At 33.9% G+C, this 23915-nt stretch overlaps 1 protein-coding gene across 13 annotated transcripts in view; it reads left to right on the top strand.

Moving 5' to 3' along the window:
- Positions 1-23915, top strand: part of TAF2 (TATA-box binding protein associated factor 2) — an 81204-nt gene that overhangs the window by 32537 nt on the left and 24752 nt on the right. For 10 of the 13 annotated variants that reach the window (XM_089898788.1, XM_089898780.1, XM_089898782.1 and 7 more), the window contains 9 exons: positions 1212-1277; positions 3317-3569; positions 4998-5138; positions 7272-7412; positions 7773-7883; positions 11978-12171; positions 13034-13173; positions 16017-16086; positions 22139-22248. In XM_089898788.1, the coding sequence (XP_089754914.1) occupies positions 1212-1277; positions 3317-3569; positions 4998-5138; positions 7272-7412; positions 7773-7883; positions 11978-12171; positions 13034-13173; positions 16017-16086; positions 22139-22248 (1226 nt within the window). The remainder of the gene's footprint in view (positions 1-1211; positions 1278-3316; positions 3570-4997; positions 5139-7271; positions 7413-7772; positions 7884-11977; positions 12172-13033; positions 13174-16016; positions 16087-22138; positions 22249-23915) is intronic. The other 3 variants (XM_022555570.2, XM_022555571.3, XM_022555573.3) reach the window with 1 other exon arrangement.

Here is a 23915-nt window from a genome sequence, read left to right on the forward strand (position 1 = left end):
AAAATATTGGGGAAATGGTCATTGACTATAAGGAGCGTAGCTGAATACATATGTCACGAAAAGCCCCTGCATCTTCTTTACTACGTCTCCTTTACTCTCCCTTTTCTCTGTATCACCATGCCCTGAAAGAACATTCTTGATGTCTTTCAAAGGCACGTTACCAGTTTACTTAAAAAATGTCCAATGGTTCATCTTTTGTTTAATATATTTTTTCTTTACCACTTTTTTTGTTTTTTAATTCAGCTATCAGCATATGCTCTGAATAGTGAAAGGAATGTGTAGTAATATCAAAATTTCAGGGACAGAAGTCTTATACTTATGACTACACTTAGGTTATCTCACACAGACAAGAATGTCAGTTGATTTTGAAGGCGTTTAGAGAACTTGATTCTGAAATCTCTGTAATCATTCTCTGTGAAAATTCTTTCTTAGTTCAAAGTGAAATTATTCTTCTTTTTGTCCTGTGCACCTTTGAAATCGAGAACATCTGATTGCTACCCTTTTCATAATATTTCCTTTGTTTTGTTTTCTCTAGTAATAGCACGTCATTTATGTATCCTTTGGTGTGAGGAACATAAAAAGACTGTGCTCTCTTTTCCTATTTTGTCCTCATGTGACCATGCATTTAGTGTAGTGTCCAGTAGATTTTATGATTCAGGAGTAATTTGCATGGAAGCAGTTGCTTTTGTTTTGGCTTATCTTAAATCTTGTGCATATTAATTATTTATACATATTAATTAGTACTGTTAAGATGTTTTGTAGTTTACCACTTGCTTTATTTCATATAGGACAGCACCTTGCACGTACATAACATGTTCAGAATTATTCATGTCTCATTTCAGGCCTGGTTATTTTTTTGTTTTTTTATAAAGGATTTCCTTATTTGGTAGATCTCTTATCTTTCTGTATAAAACTTCCAGGTACCAGTTTTTGGGAATATATATATGTTTTAAGTTAACATTTAGTTGTATATTTCTGATTTTTGTTAAACTTTGATCAGGAAGACATTTTAATATCATTTACTTCATTCCCTTCAGTTTCAAAATAGACAGGTTTTGTGGTGTTTAAATTCCATTACATTTTCTATCTCTTCCTCCTTAGGATATCTTTCAACACTATGTGAAATTCTTAATTTGAACTTCAGCTGCTCTTTATCTGTTTTCAGAATTGGAAATGTCACAATTTTCAGACTTACTTTTCCTTAAATGTAGGAATAAGAAGAAAAAAATTCCACTGATGAATGGAGAAGAAGTTGACATGGATCTTTCTGCAATGGAGTAAGTTAGTTACTTAAGTTTAAGGATATAACATTTTCTGCATTCTCATTTGTCTTGTAATATATTTACATCTAAAAGTATGTACATGTCCTGAAATTAGTGCATTTAATACTTTTAGAAGGCAATAAAAACCTTATGTTGAAAACAAATTTTAACATAAAATTATAATTAATCAAAGAGAGAAAAGTAAATCTAGCCTGGCCCAGGTGAAATTCAGAGGAAGTAGCCTTGAATTAGTTTTCTTGCTTCCCTCGTGGCCTCTAGAGCATTGCTTCTCAAACTGAAGTGCGTGTAAGTCACTTGGGGAATCTTAAAATTCAGTTTCTGACCCAGCTCTTCACTAGTGGGTCGTGATAGTTTGCATTTCCAGTGAGTTCTCAGATGTTATTGGTTTTCTTTGTCTTTGGACAAAGCCCCAGGGCACTTTGAGACTTGCTATGTTTGCAAAAAACAATTTAAATATCATTGTAAAAATTTTGTGGTAATATTTATTGATTGACAGGCATTTTATTTTTAAATATAATGTAGCTCAGAGTTTATTTCGCCCATCCATATTGTGCCTGTGTATTTTTTATAAAACATCTGTAATTATTTACTAACTTGGTTACCAAATATCACTTCTATTTATTATACAGTTTATATAATCTTTCCATATTAAGTCCTTGCCTGTAGTAAGTACCCAGTAGTATTTGTTGAATTGAGTTTATATTTCAGGTGGTGTTCTTTGATAAGAGTGTTAGACTAGATTTTTCGGCTGGTTGCTTTTCTCTTTTTTGGCCACGCCCCAGGCGGCATGAGAAATCTTAGTTCCCCAACCAGGGATCAAACCCGAGCCCTGTGCAGTGGAAGTGTGGAGTCTTAACCACTGGACCACCAGGGAAGTCTCTAGACTAGATTTTTAAAACTGTTCTTGTTACTTTGAGAGGTACATGAGGATAAATTTATGCTATACCTCTGAACTATGATTTCAGAACTTTCTGTTTGATAAAAATGATCATGAGTCTAGCATTTTTTTAATAATAAGTCAGCTAAACAAATTAATTTAATAAATTAATAAGAAATAAGTTTATCTGGGACTTCCCTGGTGGTCCAGTGGCTAAGACTCTGCACTTCCAACACTGGAGGCCTGGGTTCGATCCCTGGTCAGAGAACTAGATCCCACATGCCACAACTAAGGGTTCGCATGCTGCAACTAAGAGTTTGCATGCCGCAAGTAAAGATCCCACATGCCGCAATGAAGATCCCGTGTGCCACAACTAAGACTGGATGCAGCCAAATAAATAAATTAGTTAATTAAGAGAAAAAAGAAATGTTTATTTTAGTTACAGATTGATGTCTCATAAAGAGTGGCATTTATAGCCATTGGCAAGTATTAGACTTTAGGAAATAAAATGAAGAAATTTGGTCCAATTTCCCCTTTTCACATCATACAATCCCTAATCAAAATCCCCAAATTAATATTTTCAGATGGATTTTTTTGTTTCAACAAGATCAATATAGGGCTACCCTGGTAGCGCAGTGGTTAAGAATCCGCCTGCCAATGCAGGGACACGGGTTCGAGCCCTGGTCTAGGAAGATCCCACATGCCGTGGAGCAACTAAGCCCGTGCGCCACAACTACTGAGCCTGAGCTCTAGAGCCCGCGAGCCACAACTACTGAAGCCCGCACCTAGAGCCCGCGCTCTGCAACAAGAGAAGCCACCGTGATAAGAGAAGCCTGCACACCGTAACGAAGAGTAGCCCCCGCTTGCTGCAACTAGAGAAATCCCGCGTGCAGCACCGAAGACCCAACGCAGCCAAAAATAAATAAACAAATATATAAATAAATTTATAAAAAAAAGGATCCATATAGATAGATTAGACATTGTGAGAAACTTGAAATTCATATTAAACATAATGAGAAAATTGTCAAAATGATCTTTAAAAACATGAACGCAGTAAAACTGCATGGAGAAGGGAATCTGGTTAATAAATGCTGTGTTTTTATAAATATATGAAATTGAAAAAATAAATAAAAAAGAAAATTATATTTTCTTTCAGTGCTGATTCTCCTTTGCTGTGGATAAGGATAGACCCAGACATGTCGGTATTGAGGAAAGTAGAATTTGAGCAAGCGGATTTTATGTGGCAGTATCAGCTCCGCTATGAGAGGGATGTTGTGGCACAGCAAGAGTCCATTTTGGCCTTGGAAAAGTTCCCCACTCCAGCATCTCGGCTTGCCCTTACCGACATATTAGAACAGGAGCAGTGTTTCTACCGCGTGAGAATGTCAGCTTGCTTCTGCCTTGCAAAGGTGAGATTATGTACAGTAGAAAGAAAACAAGATGGCTGATGCGTATTTTAAAAAACAAAATTATCTCTGAAGGTGAATTAAAATTCACCGTAGTCTTTAATTTTACTTGGTGGTTGGTCTCTTGAAAGCTTTTGCCAAATGCTTTTAACAAGGCTGATTTGAAGAAACACGTTTTGACCTGAAAATAAGTAATGCACTAAAATTTTATCATTGTCAAACTGAAACTGAGAGTTTAAAACCAAAGAGAATTTTCCCATTTTACTGAATTGCCAACCAAAGAATTGTTAATGCAAAGAATGTAAGAAATTCCTTGGTTTGAGTGATATTTTAGTACATGAAATCAGTTCATCTTAATTTTCCCACTGTGGTGGTGATTTCTTGTTGGTTTGAGCTTAGTAATCAATATTAGGGATATGGAATTTAAAATGATAGGTTCTATTATTTAATGTAATAGAAAAGTTAATTTATTAAGAAAACTACATATTTTTCTTTAGATACAAAAAAAAAACCTGAAGGTAGAACAAATGAAAGCCAGAAAATGCAGACAAATATTTGGCCAGAAATACTGGGTTCCAGGTATTTAAAAAGCATATTGGTACTAGGTTCATTCCCATATAGTAACTCTCTTGCCTTCCTCCCTGCTAAATCCACTTGTCCAGCATTTCAACAGATTATAATGGTTTAGATTTGTTATATCTCTAATGGTAACTAGTGAGCAGTTTGACTCCTACATCTACTCAGATATATGAGGGGAAATGTGATCTTCTTTGATAATCATCTGCTAAGGATGTAATTTCATTGCTCCTATAAAGTCCTTCGTGATTCTCACATGCAGAATTCTTAGCAGATCTGTAAAATTATAGACTTATTTAAAGTTAATTATAATTTCATTCTTTTCAGACGTGATTTTTATATACACTAAAGTATCAGTAGCAAGATGTGGATTTTTTTGTAAAGTGTTCTTACAGACTTAGGTGGTAGCACTGTACTTGCTTATTTTTAAATTAGGGTAGATTTAAAAGCCTTATTTAAAATCCATGGTGGTGTTTCTATCTGATAAATTTAAAACATTAGAACTGCATCTGCCTAAATGGACAAAACTTACTCAGAATAAAGTCTTTGCAAACAAGTTTTCTTAAAACATAAGAAGAGTGCTCCAGTTTGGAAACTAACTTGTTGAAAACAGTTACAAGTGTACATAAGAATTTTAGGGGGGGTAGAGTTTATATATATTTATAAATATATAAATATATTTATATACATTTTCTTGGAAATGATCATGAGAAGCTAAAATGTATTAAATTTCTAAGAACTGAAATTGTTATAAATGAATCCGATTGTATTGATAACTTTTAGAAAGCTATTTTATTTATTTAAAAATATGTTTTCCATGGTGGTCAAATTACTTCATTTTCTAATTACTTGCAGATTGCAAATTCAATGGTGAGCACATGGACAGGACCACCAGCCATGAAGTCACTCTTTACTAGGATGTTTTGTTGTAAAACTTGTCCAAACATTGTGAAAACGAACAACTTTATGAGCTTTCAAAGTTACTTTCTACAGAAGGTACAGTCTCCCTTCTAGTTTTCTTATGATTGTTTTTTGCCAATATCTGTATATCTCATTTTAACCTGGGGACTCTTCAAATATTATTTACTTTCTTATGATTTTGTCTGTGTTCTCTTTTTGCTCCTAAAATGTTTTCCAAAGTTTCAGTTGTTCATTGATTTTATGAACTGTGTGCAAGTAAGTCACTGTCCATATTAATACTAAAGTAAGTAGAAATGGATAATTTGACTTTTTGGTTGGTTACGTGGGGGATGGAGGTATGGGTGAGTCCTTCTGATGGCCATCCTTGTAGGATGTGGACAGCATTTCTGAGTCAGAGACAATACAGCACACAGCTCTAGTTTCAGTCCCAGCTCTGCTGCTCACTAGCAGTTTGCAAGAGGACAAGTTTCTTAACTCTCTAAGCCTCAGTTTACTCAATTGTAAATTTATCTTTTTTTAAAATTAAATAATATCAAGCATGTGAAGTGTTTCGCACTATATTCTTATCAAATAGCAAGTTTTTTACAAATGGTAATTTAGAAAGTGGTGGTGTGATAGAGCCACTGTTTTAGGAAGTGATGTGGGAATGGCAGGGTGGTCAGCATTTGGGCAATTTGGAAATCATTTGTAAAATATTTTGAGTAAGTTAGTAATGAAGGCCCAGATTAGATTAACTAGATTAACTAGAAGGAGGAGTAAAGTTGAAGTAGAAAAAAACTAATGAAGCCTATTCTTTCATGATTTGGTGTTGAAGAGTGTGAGAAAGGTGACATGTTGAGGATAAAGCAAGGCTGAGAAAGGACATTTCAGGTTTTGTTTTGTATAGAGGGAGAAAAAGCTTGAGGCATGTTTGGCACAGAGAAAGGAACCAGTGTAGAAGCAGAGATGAAATATTCATCTCTTGGGAGCAAGTAAATATAAAAAAACATAAGATAGAGCAAATTCTGAAGTTATTAGTAGTGGGTGGGGACATAGTTGTGAGGTTAATTTTAGAAAAGATAAGAACATTCCTTTTTCTGAGGCAGGTAGAAAGCAGATTAAAAGTAAATGAAAAAAAAAAAGTAAATGAAATGATAGATGTTGAGGGGAATGTTAAGCAAAGTGAGATTTGTATGTGATGGAGAGAAATGTGAAAAGAATTACCCAGCCACATTGAGACACATGCTGAGAGTGGAAGTCATGACATATTGATAGTGAATTTCATCAGCAGAACAGATTCAGGAGATCGGGTTTGGGAAAAGCCAATATTGGTGTGATCAAAGAAGTCTGAGGCATCCTGTTATTTTAAAGAACTGAGCATTTCATAGTACTTGAACATGTTGCTCAGCTCTCTATTGCCATTTCACTAATGTATGGTCTGAAAGCAAGTTAATTTCTGTGACTACCGAATGTGTCCCCTTCATTATGCCATTGTACTTCCATATACCTGAGATCAATATTCAGATTGGGAGTTGTGATCCATTAATGAGGGGGGTCATGAAATCAGTTTGGAAGTTTTTTTTTTTTTAATAAAAGAAAACAATAGGCAGTATCAGAATGCAACACATGAAATAAGGGTAGGTGTAAGGTTTTTTTTTGTTTTATTTTTTACTTTGATTACATGACACGTGTGTGTGTGTGTGTGTGTGTGTGTGTGTGAGGTTGGGATGTAAATGTATTTCTTACTGTGGGTTACAATCAAAAAAATTGGAAAAGCAGTGCTTTTAGACTAGTTCACCTTTCACATAATACTTCTAGTGGCAGAAAAGAGAGAGAGAGGATTAGTGCTTAAATCAAATTTAAGTCCTACTTCTATGGAAAAAAAACTTTCCCTCAGTTCTTACAGCATTAATAATAACTATTATAGCACTGACCGTCCCCTTGCTTCTGGTCCTTCAAGCAAGCAAAGGAGTCCTCCTACTTTCTGTCCCCCAGCTTAGAGGGAATAGTTATTTTGAATCAGAAGACGGGGTAGTCCAAATCTCTCTGTGTACTGGGGACTGTGATGTTTATTTGTCTGTAGTTCTGCCTCGAGTTTGAATAGCTTGGTTTTACTGGTAGAGGTTACCACTGTGAGTCAGGCTTCTACTTCCTTAGAAAAGTTGCCTATGAAAATTTGGAAAGGAGAAAGTTAAGCTGGATTTTAGATAATTTACCATTTTTCCTTAGGCTGAGAATGGGGCAGTGGTACTGGAGAATCAGTATCTTCTCAGACTGGTGATTGAACTCTACTGTCTGCCTGCCACATGCCTCCAGCCACTGTATCCATTAATCCTGAAAATGGTTGTGAGGAAACTAGACTCCTGCTCAGTAAGCAACTAGCTATAATAATCCATCTTAATAGGTAGTGGTGTAGAAGTTGAACAATGGTCTTATCTAATGTTAAAGCCCATACCTTGTCCCTTGTAAAACACAGAACTGAATTTACATTACACATACCTCTTCTGACAAATGGGCTACAGAGTGTATCCAGTTATGCAGCTTTCCCCTTGGTTTCCTACTCAGCTCCTTTGTTAGCGTGTTTGAGACATGTTCCCAGTGGGAGGGGGTAGGAATCAGTGGGGGTTGGAGTCCATCCAGATACCTGTGTCAGCCCCAGAGTAACCCTGTTTCAGCATATACTTCATTGAATTGTAGTAATGAAAATTAAACAAAAATTTTTTTTTGTAGACTATGCCAGTTGCGATGGCTTTGTTGAGAGATGTTCATAACCTTTGTCCCAAAGAAGTCTTAACATTTATTTTAGACTTAATCAAGTACAATGACAACAGAAAAAATAAGGTAAGATACCTTAGTATTATAAAAGTAGCCAGTGATATTTTGTTTTTAAAGAAATATTTAGACTGTGAAATCATTGTTGTGTCCATTATACTTGAAATTTATAGAGAAAGAAATATACAAACATGATTTATTATAATCAGTAGATGAAAACCAAGATTACTTGGTTTTTAAATGTTCCGTATACTGTTATAACGTGGAGATAGAAGTACATCAAATTTTGGGAACTCAGCTAACTTTTGTTTTGGTGAAGTCTGACAGCCCAATTTTATTTTTATTCCTTTTTTCTTTTATCAAGTGATATCCAGAAAACAGTTCCTCTTGGGATAACTTGTTCATTGATGAATTTGACTTTTTCTTTTTTACCATTATGTGTGTTTTATTCATTTATTTAGTAAATTACTATTGCATGCCATGCTTCAAAAGTTACTTCACCTTACTTGTTATCATTCTAACCATCAGCAAGTGTTTTTGAGAATATATGCTATGCTAGGCGGTATAACACGTTACATAGAAAGAATGCATGGTAGTTGCCGTCTGGAATTTCATTTAAATTAAACATCTATTGAAGAACTGCTGCATATCACAGTCTGATTCTGGGGCCTCAAGGATTCAGCCTAATGGGGAAATCAGACAAGTAAACAGGTTATTCATAACTGCTAAAGTGGAGGTATGTATACACAAATTTCTAGGGAGATTCGGAGGAAGTAGTGTCTTCTTCCAAGGGTATAGAGAGACACTCAGGGAAGTTTTGTACATAAGATGTGACCCTCGAACTGAGTCATAAACAATAGGATTTTCCCAGTCTGAGTAGGGCCAGTCTAGGAAGGTTACTCCGAGCAGAAGGAACAGCACATATAATGACACATGTAACTTGTAGGATAAGTTGAATTCATGAGAAGTTTAATAAAACATTACAACAGTAAAAAAAAAAGTCACAAGTGGACCTCCCTGGGGGCGCAGTGGTTAAGAATCTCCCTGCCAGTGCAGGGGACATGGGTTCAAGCCCTGGTCCAGGAAGATCCCACATGCCGCACAGCAACTAAGCCTGTGCACCACAACTACTGAGCCTGCGCTCTAGAGCCTGCGAGCTACAACTACTGAGCCTGCGTGCCTAGAGCCCGTGCTCCATGACAAGAGAAGCCACTGCAGTGAGAAGCCTACTCACCATGACGAAGAGTAGCCCCCACTCGCTGCAACTAGAGAAAGCCCATGCGCAGCAACGAAGAACCAACGCAGCCATAAATAAATAAATAAATTTAATTAATTAATTTTTAAAAAGTCACAAGTGTTTTATTTACAAATGGTGATTTATAGTGAAAAATCAAGAAGGCAAAATTTTCCTCTTTAAGTCAGTAGAGTAACATTCAGATGATTTAAGAGTCCTTAAAAAAATTATTTCTTTAAAGAATACATTATAGCTGATACACTTTCTTTCCATTTTTGAATATTGTTAAAAAAGGTTTTGTAAGATTCTTTCCTTCCTAATCTGCTGGTTTGTTTTGACTTTCACTTATAGTATTGCTTTCTTCACCTACACGTGAATTTCTTTTTTTGAAGATATAATTGTCTTCAATTAAGACTAGCATACATCTTAATCCCTGAAGATATTAAGGACAGAATAAATGCAAATAATAACAACAGTAATAATTGCTAGTTTTTTGTATGTTCCATGGCCTGTACCAAAACTTGATTAATATGATCTTCATCAGACCTCTGAGATAGATACTATAATTATCTCAGTTTCCATTTGAGGAGATAGAAGCTAATAAAAGCTAACAGATTTACCCAAGGTCATATATGCGGTAGGGCCAGGAGCGAAACCCAGAGTTGTCTGATGTCAAAACTTAAAAATTATTGTTGAGAGAAAAAGATTTTGTTGTTATTTAAAGATTTGCAGATTAATGGATTAAAACTGGAAGAAAAGATGTGATTGGATGGTGCCTAAGAATATTTCATTGATTTTCTTATGTTTGTTTTTAAAGTACTTCACTTCCAACCACTAATGATTTGTCTCTGAGGGCTTTGGTTAAGCATATTTTTTAAAAAAGGTTCACTATATAAAGTGCATGAGAAGAAATGAAAGATTTTTCTGGGATTAAGATTAAATTAGAAATACAGAACATTAAATGCCAAAAAGAAGTTGGGATTTGGGGGTAGGGAGATATTTTTTAAAATTTTAACATCTCATGAATTGGGCAGGAGCGTTAAATTCAATATTCTAGATAACTTAGTTTTCAAGAAGACTAAAATTAAATCCCTTTCAAGCCTGGTTATTAGTCATTTTATATGAAAATCTTTTATATATACACATGAATTTCTAACATATATTTCTAATAAATCATATATACATTTATGAAATTTGTCTTCTTAAATAAGTATGCAGAACATGGGTTGAACTATTCCTGATACCAAACGATCATTGTTAAAAACTTCAGTCAGCCTTTGCTGCAGTACGTTGACGTTGATGTCTTCAGTTGTTTTTTTTTGTGGGAAGTTTTGCTGTATGTACTAAATGCCCCCACACCCCCCAGTTGTGTTTCACAAATTATTTACTCTTCACTTGACTTTGGGGTGATCAGATAATCTAGCCTGTTCGATTAGGAGTATAGTGTCTGTGAGAATTGGATATGGTCTGAGGGGTAAATGTTAAATATTTTGGTTTTTGTACTTCATCCACATCCCTGTCTCATTTTTAATTTCTGAGTTTATTCTGTGCTCTGAATACTTAGTTCAGAAATGGTTAAGTAAATGGTCTTTTGCTTTGTTAGCAAAGTAGTTATCAGAGGTAACAATGAAACTATAAAAATACTTGGAGAAAACCTATGAACATTCTTTAAATGATCTCTGAATGCAAATGGCCTTTCTGAGTGTGAAATAAAACTTAGAAACCGTAGAGAAAAGGTTGACTGAAGTTATAGAGATTAATTTTTTTAATCATTAGAACAGTTTGAAAACAAAACTCGTCCATGGTGAATACTTGTGGAGTATTTTGTTTTTGGTTTTGTTTGTTTTTATGTGCCTTGTTTTTTTTCCTACCTGGTATTTGAACATAGGAATGTTTAGGGACTGTGCCATTATGTGTGTCAATTGGAGGTTCTGGCTCCATGGTGGAAGTCAGAAGGGGCCAGGTCTTCTTCCTTTGTCTCCTAGCAGTTTATTTTGCCACAGCATAATCCCGACACTGCTGATAGAAGTAATTAATTTGCTTGCTCCATGTTCAGATTTCTAGGCTAGAGCATCTGAGTTGCTGAGTTTAAATCAAACCACACTCAGATTGCTTTCAATAAATTGCTTCTCTGGGAATTGACTGGGATATGGATTTAGGAATTTTTATTTGTTTTTTTGGATGGTTTCCTCCCTTTTCTCTGCTGCTTTTGCTAGAACTCCTATTATTTGTATGTCATGTGTTCTACACCAGCCTTCCAACTTCCTTGTGCTTTCTTTCCTATTTTTTCTTTTTTTTTTTTGCTCAAAATTTTTGGAGTTTTTTTCAATTTTATATTCCAATTTAATTTTTATTCTGATTCTCTGCATATTTCTTTTTTTTAAAAATGTATTATCCTGTTGGAAGGGATATCATTGGTTACTTCTCAGACAATATTAATGGTCACTTTTGAATTTTTTTCCCTCTACTGGTTTTCTTTTCCTTGTATACTCTTATTTCCTCCAAGTCACTTTTCCCACTTTGTTCTGGTCTCTCTTTATGTTAATGCTTTCTTCAACTATCTGGTGACCCTTGGTTGGATGTTTTAGATGAGAATAGAGCACTGAAATAGCTGATTTGAAGCTCTGTATTACCAGCAGGATTTGTGGACTGTGGTCTTCCTTTTAGAGGAATCTGGCTAGATTACTATGAGAGTGTCTTACATGTAGTAAACATTTGTCAAGTAAAGTAATGTATTTCTAATTAGTAGACCTCTTTCACTCTTTTTTCCACTGTGTGACTCTATACAAAGGATGGAATTGAATACTAACCTGAAAACTTGCTTATGTTTTCAGATGAATTATGTTTTTAAGTTATCATATTTTATTTTATTAACTTTTGAATAGAAATGTAAATTCTGTTGTCTTCTCGTAATTATTTTTTGGCTTAGTTTTCAGATAACTATTATCGTGCAGAAATGATTGATGCCCTTGCCAACTCTGTTACGCCTGCAGTCAGTGTGAATAATGAAGTTCGAACTTTGGATAATTTAAATCCAGATGTGCGACTCATTCTTGAAGAAATCACTAGGTTTTTGAATATGGAAAAACTTCTTCCGAGTTATAGACACACCATCACTGTCAGGTATGATGATTCTTCATATTTGTTTCTTAAAGTTATTTGCTTTCACAATTATAAGAGAAATTTATTTGCATAGAGAATTGGGAAATATAGTAAAGTAAAAGAAAATAAAATCCTGTATGATTCTACCACCCATGGATAAATTATTGCTATTTTGGAGAATGGCCTTCTAAATTTTTTCCTCTGGTAACATATAAATTTTAAATTATTTGCCATATTGTATATATAGTTTTTATATTCTGCTTATAAACACTTTCTCATGTCATCAGAAATCCTTCATAAGCATTGTATTTGATGTCTGCATAATCTTTTATCCCATTGGATATAATTTAAACTCTATCATAGTTTATTGTTTATTATTATATAATTATAATACTTATATAATAATTATAATATAATATTATTATATCATATTATTAGTTTATTGTTAGGCTTCTTTTAAGGCTTCTGTCAACTTTGTATGTATGACTGTCGACAATTTCTGTCTATTTCATTAGGAGTTCGCTAAAAAAAAGTTGATTTACCCATTCAACATTATGAACAGTTTCAACTTTCCATATATACTAGTGAATAAACTATATATGTATTACTAAAACTTTTGGAGAGAATACTTTAAGTTATGTTTTATGCTAAATACATTTTTCTGAAGTGTGTTCCAGTTAAAATACCTGAAACTGAATTTCCAAAGTTTTGAAATTAGTTTTCTTTTAATAGGGTTTTTTATTGTCATTGCAAAAATTGAATGTTAAAAAATTAAAAAGTGGATTCAAATTACATTCATTTTTCAGCTTACTGTTACGGATTAATTTCTAATGCCTTGGAAACAAGTTTAAAAGAGTATTTAACTATAAATACATTTTCCTAGTTGTTTGAGAGCCATACGAGTGCTTCAGAAGAATGGCCATGTGCCAAGTGATCCAGCTCTTTTTAAATCTTATGCAGAATATGGCCACTTTGTGGACATCAGGATAGCAGCTTTGGAAGCAGTTGTTGACTATACTAAAGGTAATGCTTTAGAAATATATGCCCATAATCATTTTATCAATAGAAAGAATTGTTTACCATTTACTATTTAGTTATTAGGGTTTTCATACTATGTACAATACAGATATTTTGATTTTAAATTCTTGACTCACTGAGAGTTTTTGGTAAATGTAGAATTCATATAAAAATTAGTAAATGAGGGAAAAGAAAAGAGTTATAGATAGATATCTTTGGTCTTTCTGAAAAGTTAGTGTATCATTTTATAGCTTTAATTACATGTTATTTTAAGAAATAGAAGGTTTGGGAGAAATTTCTAATTACATAAGGTTTCAAGAAAACATTTTGGGGCTTCCCTGGTGGCGCAGTGGTTGGGAGTCTGCCTGCCGATGCAGGGGACGCAGGTTCGTGCCCCGGTCCGGGAGGATCCCACATGCTGTGGAGCGGCTGGGCCCGTGAGCCATGGCCGCTGGGCCTGCGCGTCCGGAGCCTGTGCTCTGCAATGAGGGAGGCCACGGCAGTGAGAGGCCTTCGTACCGCAAAAAAAAAAAAAAAAAAAAAAAAGAAAACATTTTGTACCTGTCAAAACTGTTATCTGTGAAAGTAGAGCAAGATATACAAGTAGGAACTTCAGGAGGGGGATTAGGCAAGGCTTTGTGAAGTTGAAAAAAAAATAAGGAAAAATATGAATAAGAGAACACTACATATTCAAAACATTTTCAGAAATACAGAGAATAAAGTTAAGGAGATGAAAATATTTTCAAAAATTGTCATAAAGGGCTTCCCTGGTGGCACAGTGGTTGAGAGTCCACCTGCCGATGCAGGGGACACGGGTTCGTGCCCCGGTCCAGGAAGATCCCACATGCCGCGGGGCGGCTGGGCCCGTGAGCCATGGCCACTGAGCCTGCACGTCCGGAGCCTGTGCTCCGCAACGGGAGAGGCCACAACAGCGAGAGGCCCTCGTACTGCAAAAAAAAAAAAAAAAAAAAAAAATTGTCATAAAGAATAGAGCAGGTGGAAGAAAAGCAATAATCCCAGAAATAATAGAATACTTTGAAAGAGTGTAAATGAGACTGACCTAAGCTAGAGTCTGATGAAATTTAAAATTTTAAGGTTAAGGAAAAAATGTATAAGTTCCTAGGAATATCAGAACGCAGTTATTGTACAAGGTGAAAGAGTACTGTGGCTGTAACTTCTTCAGAATAAGAAGAGTTCAAAAGACAGTGAATACAGGCTAACATAATGCTTAGAGAAAATTATGACCTAAGATTTTCTACTTTGCCAAGTTGTTGTTCCTATAGCCTTGAAGACTTAGAAGTACATTTCCTATGTAACATTTTAAAAAACAAAATTCTGAAGGATAATTTTCAGCTGACCTGTAAAGGAATCAAAATAATAACTCAAGATTGATGAAAGTGTGATATGAAAGGCCCAGTGACAAGCAACTATGCCTATAAAATAAAGAGCTAAGCTTAAATATTTAACATGGTTGTAAAATTTAATGCAAATTTCAAAGAAATTCTTAAAAAATAACATGTCAGTCTAAGAACTATGTAAAGCTAAAATTCCAGATTATACTAAAATATGGGAAGAATAAAGAAGTTATGATAACATTCTCATCTGAATGTAGAAAGAGAGGAATGGGTGAGGGAAATTCTTTAGTAGATATCGGTTAAGTTTCTCATGTTAAGTAGAGGAAAATATACTCAAATCCTTATAATTTTTTGTAAATTTCAATAGAAATACTGCTTCTAGAAAGACATTATAAAAGAGTAAGAACAATATAGTGTGTGTTATATGTGTTGGCCCAAGTTCAGAAAGGACTGTCGTTTGTTCTTCCTTTTTGTTGAGGGTTAAAGTAGTCTTTCTTTTAAAAAATGCTGGTTAAAATAAGAACGTTTTTTCACGTATTTCTTGGCAAGAAAGAAAATGTAATCCTATGTCAGTTTTCAGTTTTATTTTGCCTTTTACCAATTTGTGAAATATGGAAATCTTGAGGTCTACCAAATATGCCATTATTCCCAGCCAAGGTATATGAATGATGTTCACTCACATAAATCATATAATATGAAGAATTCATGAATTAGTACTACCTGAAATCAAATAGAATGCTAATATTATGATTTCCAAAAAGAATGCTAAATTAATAAGTGTAATTTAATTGAGAGATGTTTAAGTGTGAACCATAAATCCAGTTCATTAGAAAATGAAAAAGTGGAAAATATTAGAAATAAAATTCTAAAAATAAAGCTTTTCAATCATAAAAGCAATACTTTTTGAAAAGGTAAATGGAAATAGCTAATAAGTTATTTTGTTAAAGTTAATTATATTTATAGTGCTAGTTTTGCAATTGTTTCTTACGTTATAGTGAAAAGTTAAGGCTACTCTTTTGTCTTAAATGAAAGAAACCACTTGGGCAGAAACAGTTTACCATACTGTATGATATAGTTGAGATACCATTGAGTATCGAACCTCTCTATAATTTGATTTAAGCATCTAGAAAAACAATTTAAACACATTTCCATTTAGAGTTAATCATCTCTAATTTAGAGCTCTTAATAAATTACAATTTGTTTTATGTTGTATTTACTGTTGATTTGCGCCTTAGTGGAAAATACACTCTTGGTCCTGTTTTATGTTTTGGCTACATATATAGCACAGTACTTGTAAAATTTGCCAAGTGGCCTGTTGCATTAAAACATGTAAGAAATCACCTGCATCCTTGAACTCTGATTGGAAATACAGCTAAGGCAGAATCCTAAATATTAAAGGCAGAATCCTAAATATTAAGTGTAAATTCCCTATTTGTCACTTGTTTAAATTTGTTATAATTAACAACAAAAGTATTTCTTTATTTTTATTTTCAGTGGACAGGAGTTATGAAGAATTGCAATGGCTACTTAATATGATTCAGAATGACCCTGTACCCTATGTAAGGTTAGTTTTTTTATGCTGTAATATTTTGGTTTTGTAAGTCCTAAAGTAAATAATTTCAGAGCATTATACTTGTTCCATGTATATGGAACATGTATATAATTTTTGAAAATATAGGAATATGTTATCCATTTACTCATGTCCTTTTTTATTTTATTTGCCTTTGGAAAGACATTTTTAAAAATACATTGTTACTAAGGGTAATCCCCTGAATTTTACATGTGATTTCTATTGTAACTTAAAGAAAAGCTTGTGTATCCGTTTTTAGTGCACATGGAGGAACAAAGCCCTTATCCTAAAACCTCTGTATTGATTGATTTAATCTATTTTAAAAGTAAACAAGAGCAGTGTTTTGATGTATCCCATTTGTTCCTTTCTATCTTATTTAGAATCTTAATTTTTAATAAATGGACTTAGGATTTAAAAATGTAATATGACATTGTTAAAAATTTAGAAAATAAGGGATAATAAAAGAAAATCCTGGTCCTGACATGGTAACTATTTTCATTTTTGTATTTTCTTCTTCATTTCTGCTGCTTTCTTTTGCAAAGTAGGATATTTATAGTGTATTCGAGCAGGATTAAAATTTTTACCATTTCTGCCGTCCTTTCTTTACACCTAGTAGACTCAAATTTGTGTTCATATGTTGTAATAATTCAGTCTCATAAAATGAAATTTGAAAGCTGGAAGATAATTTAGATTTTAGCTATTCCAACTAGAAATAAGAACACAGACCTAGAGACATTGTCTTCTTCAACTTTACACATCAGTTGTCAGATATTTTTCATCTAAAAAAGCATACAAATAAACTCTGCCTTTTAACTTCACTGAAATGCATCTGAGCATGAAGAATCCATGTAAGGGATTTCAGCTAACTGAAATCTATATTTCAAGTGTTTTAAATGATGCTTATTAAATAAATATTCTTTGTACAAAGTTCTTCTCTTTGTATTTCATAGTTCTTGATTTGTGATCTGAATTGTATTTTAGATAATTTGTCCTTGTATTGATGTGTACCAGGGGTAAGGTTGACATGGACAAAAATCTCATACTCACCCATTCTGAAGTAAATATTCATATAAAAGAGAATAGGCAGGAAACCAGCCTCATCTCTTCATCTGACAGAGCTCATGCATTTGGAAGTTTATAATAAGATGCTGCTGATGACAAGTAGGGACAGAAAGTATAAATACAGTATAAATAAAGCTTATTATGTATTCATTTATGTTTTCAGTTCACATCAAGAACTAACATCAAGGCACATATTTTTTTTTAAATTAATTTACTTTTATTTTTGGTTGCATTGGGTCTTTGTTGCTATGCATGGGCTTTCTGTAGTTGAGGCGAGCAAGGGCTACTCTTCCTTGTGGTGCACAGGCTTCTAGGCACGCGGGCTTCTGTAGTTGTGGTGCGTGGGCTCAGTAGTTGTGACTCACGGTCTCTAGAGCGCAGGCTCAATAGTTGTGGCACACAGGGTTAGTTGCTCAGTGGCATGTGGGATCTTTCCGGACCAGGGCTCGAACCCGCGTCCCCTGCATTGGCAGACAGATTCTTAACTACTGCGCCACCAGGGAAGCCCCAAGGCATATATTTCTGAGATCTTAAAATTGTGTTTTGAGGATCATTTTCAGCAGATTATAATATTATATAATACTTGTAGTTATGTTTCTAAATTATATACTGTACAGTCTAAAGTCTAAATGCTTGCTTTTGAAATGTGGAGCTGTTAATGTCATTCAAATTTTAAGAGCACTGTCATTTACATTCTAAACTGAAAATCTGTATAAAGATATATTTCATGATTATATTTGATGTGTTTACTTCATAAGTGATGTGATTCATTTATATCACGAATAGGGAACCTCTTAGGCTTTACTTAATATCATCTAGCCCATAGTTATAGTTAAAAAAAGCTCAACACGTCTTAAAAAAAGTCTTTAATGGCAGTGAATGGTCACAGGATAGGAGTGTTACCACATCAACAGTTATTGTATGTGTGTATTATTTGGTGTCTTGGGATATCTGTCTCTATTTTTGTGGGGTTTTTTTTTTTTCTCTATTTTTTATGCTTTGAATAGGAACTCTGTCCTTTTCTCTTTGTCCCCATCATTACCTTTTCTTTTCCTTCCTCCCTTCCTATCTATTTATATTGAGGTGTAATTGACATATTAGTTTCAGGTGTGTAGCATATTGATTCCATATTTCTATGTTTTAGAAAATGATCACCACTATAAGTCTGGTTAACATCCATTACCATACATAGTTACAGATTATTTTCTTTTGATAAGAACTTCTAAGATCTAGTCTCTTAGCAACTTTCAAATATGCAACACAGTATTACTAACCATAGTCACCATGCTATATATTACCTCCCCATGACTTATTTATCTTATAACTTGGAAGTTTGTACCCTTTGACCCCATTCACCCATTTCACCACCCCCCAGCTTCTGCTTCTGGCAACCACCAGTCTGTTCTGTTACTTTTTCTTAAACTCGTTGAGTAGCCATCATATAGAACTGCTATATTCTGCTGTGTTAATTGGATAGAATTCTTAATCTTAAAGGTAGGTAAAAGTTTCTGTTTCTGTCTGTCTTAAAATCAGTGACATTCGTCTCTCCTGCCCGCCAAAAAGCATTTTATTTTTATGGCTTTTGGTTGATTTTTAAACTGCTAATAGTAAGATGGCCATTAATAAGAATTAAATTTTTTTTAGATGTTGATTTTTAAAATTTCTGTAGTATTATGTATATCACAATTGCTGATTTTTTTAGAGTTAGATAAAGCTCTGAAGAATTTGGGGGCTGAAACCTTAAAATTTAGAGGAAAGAAATTAGTTACTTGTAATTACTCCTTTACGCTTTAAAGCTAAATTTGAACACCATTTCTACAAGGATACTTTCTTGACTACCTGCACTAGGTCAGGTCCCTCAAGTCATAATTGCCCATAAAATCCTACAGTTGTTCCTTTACTCAAGTACATACATACGTCCTATGTATGTGTATTATTATAGTTTGATTTTTTTTGTTACTGCTGTCTCCCCCATGAGAGTATAGTTTTAAAAAGACAGGGACCTTGTCTCCTTTTGCCACTGTATGTCTGGTACATAGCATGATGCTTTGCATATAGGTAATTAAATACATGTTAAACAAGGGGTTGGATATAATTTTTTCCCCTCTAATCATATATATGTTTAACTTAATTCATATGTTAAAGAAAAGTGATTTTATCTCTGTAGTGACAACTGTATGTAGAAAAAAACCTTAAGCTGTTTAATTATTTTTAAATGTTTGGGAAAGTTCTTGGTCTTTTATTTGGGTTTGATGTTTTAAATGTAATAATAGGGTTGTTGGCTTTCCTTGTATAGTCTTCTCTCAATAGAAGATTTTCAGGGCTTCCCTGGTAGCCAGTGGTTAAGAATCCGCCTGCCAATGCGGGAGACACGGGTTCGAGCCCTCGTCCGGGAAGATCCCACATGCCGCGGAGCAACTAAGCCCGTGCGCCACAACTACTGACCCTGAGCTTTAGAGCCCGTGCTCCACAACAAGAGGAGCCACCGCAATGAGAATCCCTTGCACTGCAACGAAGAGTAGACCCTGCTCACCACAAATAGAGAAAGCCTGAGCGCAGCAACAAAGACCCAATGCAGCCAAAAATAAATAAATAAATGAAAGATTTTCAGATTGTAAATCAGTTCTTTATTAGGATATCTTAAGAATTTAAGTAAGTGTGCTTGTTGGTGCATTGTTTTTAAAACAAATGAAATTTACATTTTTGAAAATTACAGTTTCCTTTCAATGGGAATAACTTAAAATGCTCATTCAGATTTGGAAAAATATAAACTCACATTAAGAAGACAACTTAAAAATAGCGTATAATTATTTCAACCAGAGCAATAATTCTTAACATTTTGGATTATTCCTTTCCGGTCATTTCTCTGCATGTATATTACTTTTTACATTAATAAGAAGAACTTATTAAATATACTTTAGATTTGGGTAGGATTATTTTAAAGATGACATGGAATTATCTTCTCATGTTGGAATCAAGCATGCATATATGATCACAATATATCATTTCCTCAAGGGACACACTTACACTCAATGCCTTTTCTCCAGAGAGATTTTGAACATTTTTCTGGTTTTGATTTGACTGCATTTCTTATAGATAATGATTGGCAATGGGATTGGACTAGTCCACCAAGAAATTTGTCAGTTGTTTAGGGAAATAATGTGATGTTTTTGCTACCATGAACTTGGCATAAACCCATGATTTTCTCAGGATTTGCTTCAGGTCTGTTTCGTATATCTGAAGTGTATGCTTATTGTGAATTTTGTTTAATCTCTAAAAAATTAAGCATAAGATTCTCATTTTCTGCCCTTAAACTTTATCTCCTCTGAGTGTTGCGTTGAGTGTTTAGTCAGTTATAAATACTTCCTTGTGAAAGCCTTTCTTCTATCATCTAAACTTTAAAGAAAAATAACTTTTGAAAAAATGCTTAATTTACTAAAAGTAGTACACAGAATAATCATTATTGCTCTTTTAATTATAATTTCAGAGCTATCCCCAGAGTACCATTTACAATTCATTGGCATGGCTGTAAAGAGTTTGTAATGATCTGAGTAAATATCATAAAGTTTTATTTGTTGGGCCCTACCACTTTGGTGTTTGGGGTAGTTGGGGAAGCAGCCGGATAGAAACTTAACTTTTCTTCTTCATGCAAATTAAAAGTATTAACATTAACATCTTCTAAAGAAAAATCCATCCACGTTTTAAACGGTGTTATTTACCTGTAATACCGATCTATTCTTACAAACAGAAATTGCTCATAAAGATATGAAAATATCTTTACTCATAAAGATATGAAAATATGGATATGAAATATCCATAAGGTATGTATCCCCTTTCGTATTACCTATGTATAAATTGCATCTATAACCACATTTCACATTTGGTTCTCGTAGCCTTTCAATAGTCTTCAGTCTTAAAATTTCAAATCACAAAAGTATGTTAACAGTGAAAGTCACATCTTTCAGTTTTACAGACAAGATATTGAAGCCAAAAGGGGTTAAGTGACTTAAACTATAGCCTTGCAGTTCTACTTTCCTCCCATCTTTTTTTCAAGTACAAATCCAATTTGATCTCTTGCCACTAAACGTAAAAATTTCCCAGGTTCACCTTCTTTAAGGTCTTGCTAACCTCAACAAATATAATGACCTAAGTTTCTTTCTTCCTTAGTTATACCCAAGCCTTCCATTATTCTGAGATCTTGAATTTCTCAGACCTAGTCTTAGACCTTGGCTTTTATCCTGAATGCTAGACTACTGCCGTGGCTTCCTTGCTTCTCCTTTTCTTTCTCTATTCTTTTTTTTATGGTGTCTCCTGCTCATAGCCTTGGGCATTTGTTTTTCAAATTTTGTATTGGTCACATGTCCTATTTTTCAGAAGACTCCATAATGTGTTTGGGTAGCCTTTCATGTAAGATAAAAACTTCCAATAGTGGAGTTTAACGCCTACCCTCTGTGAGGATACTTTTCTTAATTGACTCTCTTAAGCTTCAGCTTATTTTGAGGAAACCTTTTTGCAATCTCCATATTTAAAATAGTGCTGCACATTTTTATGCTTTGCAAAGTTACTATAATAATAAAGTTTATATTTATTGTCTCAAATGTAGACTTCTTGGCCTACATGTGATTTTTTTTTTGCCTCATTTTATATTTACTAACCAGTCCTTTTTGTAAACTTTTCTAAGAAGAGTAAAATGTTCATTTTAGAAGTGGGATAGGAAATGTTGGTTGCGAATATATAGAGTCAGGTTTTAGAAGACCTCATTGTACCCTAAGGCACTTTTAGAGAGAACAAATCCACCAGAATTTTTTAGTAAAAAAACAATAGTAAATGTTTAGAATGCAACATAATGTCTTTTGAAATGGAACTAAAACACAAAGCTAGATCTCAGAAGAGAGATGATAAAATAGGAAGGAGGAACTGCAGATAATTTTCAAAAGTTTTTATTTAATGGTTAGCAAAAATTTAATTTTTCTTTATCTTTCAGACATAAGATTCTAAACATGTTAACTAAGAACCCACCATTTACCAAGAACATGGAGTCTCCCTTATGCAATGAAGCTTTGGTAGATCAACTTTGGAAACTTATGAATTCTGGTAAGACAGCAATGGCTTTAAAAAAATTTTTTATTATTGGGGTATTTTCATTTTATAACAGGTTATCCATACTAAAGAACTGTGGTTAATTTTTGTCCTTTTTTTTTTTTTTAAGGAGAATACTTACCTTCACAGTAGTGGCTGTGATTATATTTGCTAAGGACATAAGATACTCACTTTGCCCCACAGGGTGGTTGAGGAAACAAAAATATTAATTTATGGGAAAGTGTCCCAAATGTTTAAAGAGCTGTAGACATGAATTTGCAAATATTATTGTTATTTTTATTTCAGAAGGTTACAGAGGGTTGAAAAAATGGCTTCTCACCTCTTTTCCCTAGCCTCCTAGAGGCCTTTCCCAGAGGTAACCCATTTCTTGTGTATCCTTTTCAGAGCAGTGCATATTGTTACTGTTCTGCACCTTGGAGATCATGGTATCTCATCACAGTTTTAATTTCCATTATTTAAGTGAAGTCAAGAGGCGGTTAGTGCTCCCAAGCATGAGCTCTGGAACTAGTTTGCTGAGGGTTAAGTCTCAGCTGGATGACTTACTCTCAGTATGACTTGTCTAAGCCTATCGTTTTTCATTTTTAAAATGCAGGTGATGATGGTACCTACTTCTGCAAACTGAAAATTAAATGAGTTCATATTTGTAAAGCACAGTAACTACTTCATATTATGTGCTCAAAAATGTTGTTATACTAACATAGTAATGATATCATTATACTTCTCATATATGTCAGCTATTTGTAGTTCCTTTCATGTAAGTCATTCATATTCTTTGCCATTTTTATTTAATTGAATTATTGGTCTTTTCCTATTGACTTCTAACTGTAGTATATATGTAAAGAAAGTTTGCCTTATGTCTCTGATATGTTGGAATTGTAATACTGGTTTTGATTTAAAATTCACTGGTTTTGATTTAAAATTCAATCAAAAGCTAGGCTGAAAAGTGTTTTGCTTAAAGACAAGTTGTTACAGATAGATGGTGAGGGAGCAGTGGGTACTCGTTCTAAGAAATATGTCACTTTACCTTCTTTCTAGAATATTGGGAAATAACTTGCCCTGCCTATCTTATTAGTGACTGCTTCACTGAATCACAACTAAATACCAAGTTCTGATTCTTTTTCAAAAATTATTTAATTTACTATCACTGAGATGTTGTGGTTGTATAACTTCTGTCCCTCAGTTTCATAATCATAGTCCAATAACCCCAAGTAAAGGCACCATAGTAGATATTTCATTGAAATTTAATAAAATTGAAAATAGAATGGCCCTTGTCCTCAAAATATTCAGAAAACAACACATAATCCAGTTTATGTCGATATTGCCAAATTATTATTCTCATATTTTCCCTAATACCTAGAAGAATAAGTGCTACTGTTTACATAATGTTTTATATTTTGCTACTTGTGGTTACCTTAAAGAATGTTGTGATTACTGTCATTTAGATCCAGGGGATGAGCACACAAGTTCACAAACTTGTAAAGGATCATTCAGCAGTTAATATGTGGCACAAACTGTACTGTGTTGAATATATTCTTAATAAGAATGCATGATTCCATGGTTGTGATGGATTACAACTTTGAGGAAGGCATAGTGAAGTACAAAGAATTCTCATATCGCCTTCTAGGGAAGATTTCATGGACAAAATAAATGTGTGTTTAAGA

Source organism: Delphinapterus leucas, chromosome 17 (genome assembly GCF_059928025.1).
Source record: "Delphinapterus leucas isolate spDelLeu-1000000601 "Yukka" chromosome 17, BTC_Dleu_Yukka2, whole genome shotgun sequence".
Taxonomy (NCBI): domain Eukaryota; kingdom Metazoa; phylum Chordata; class Mammalia; order Artiodactyla; family Monodontidae; genus Delphinapterus; species Delphinapterus leucas.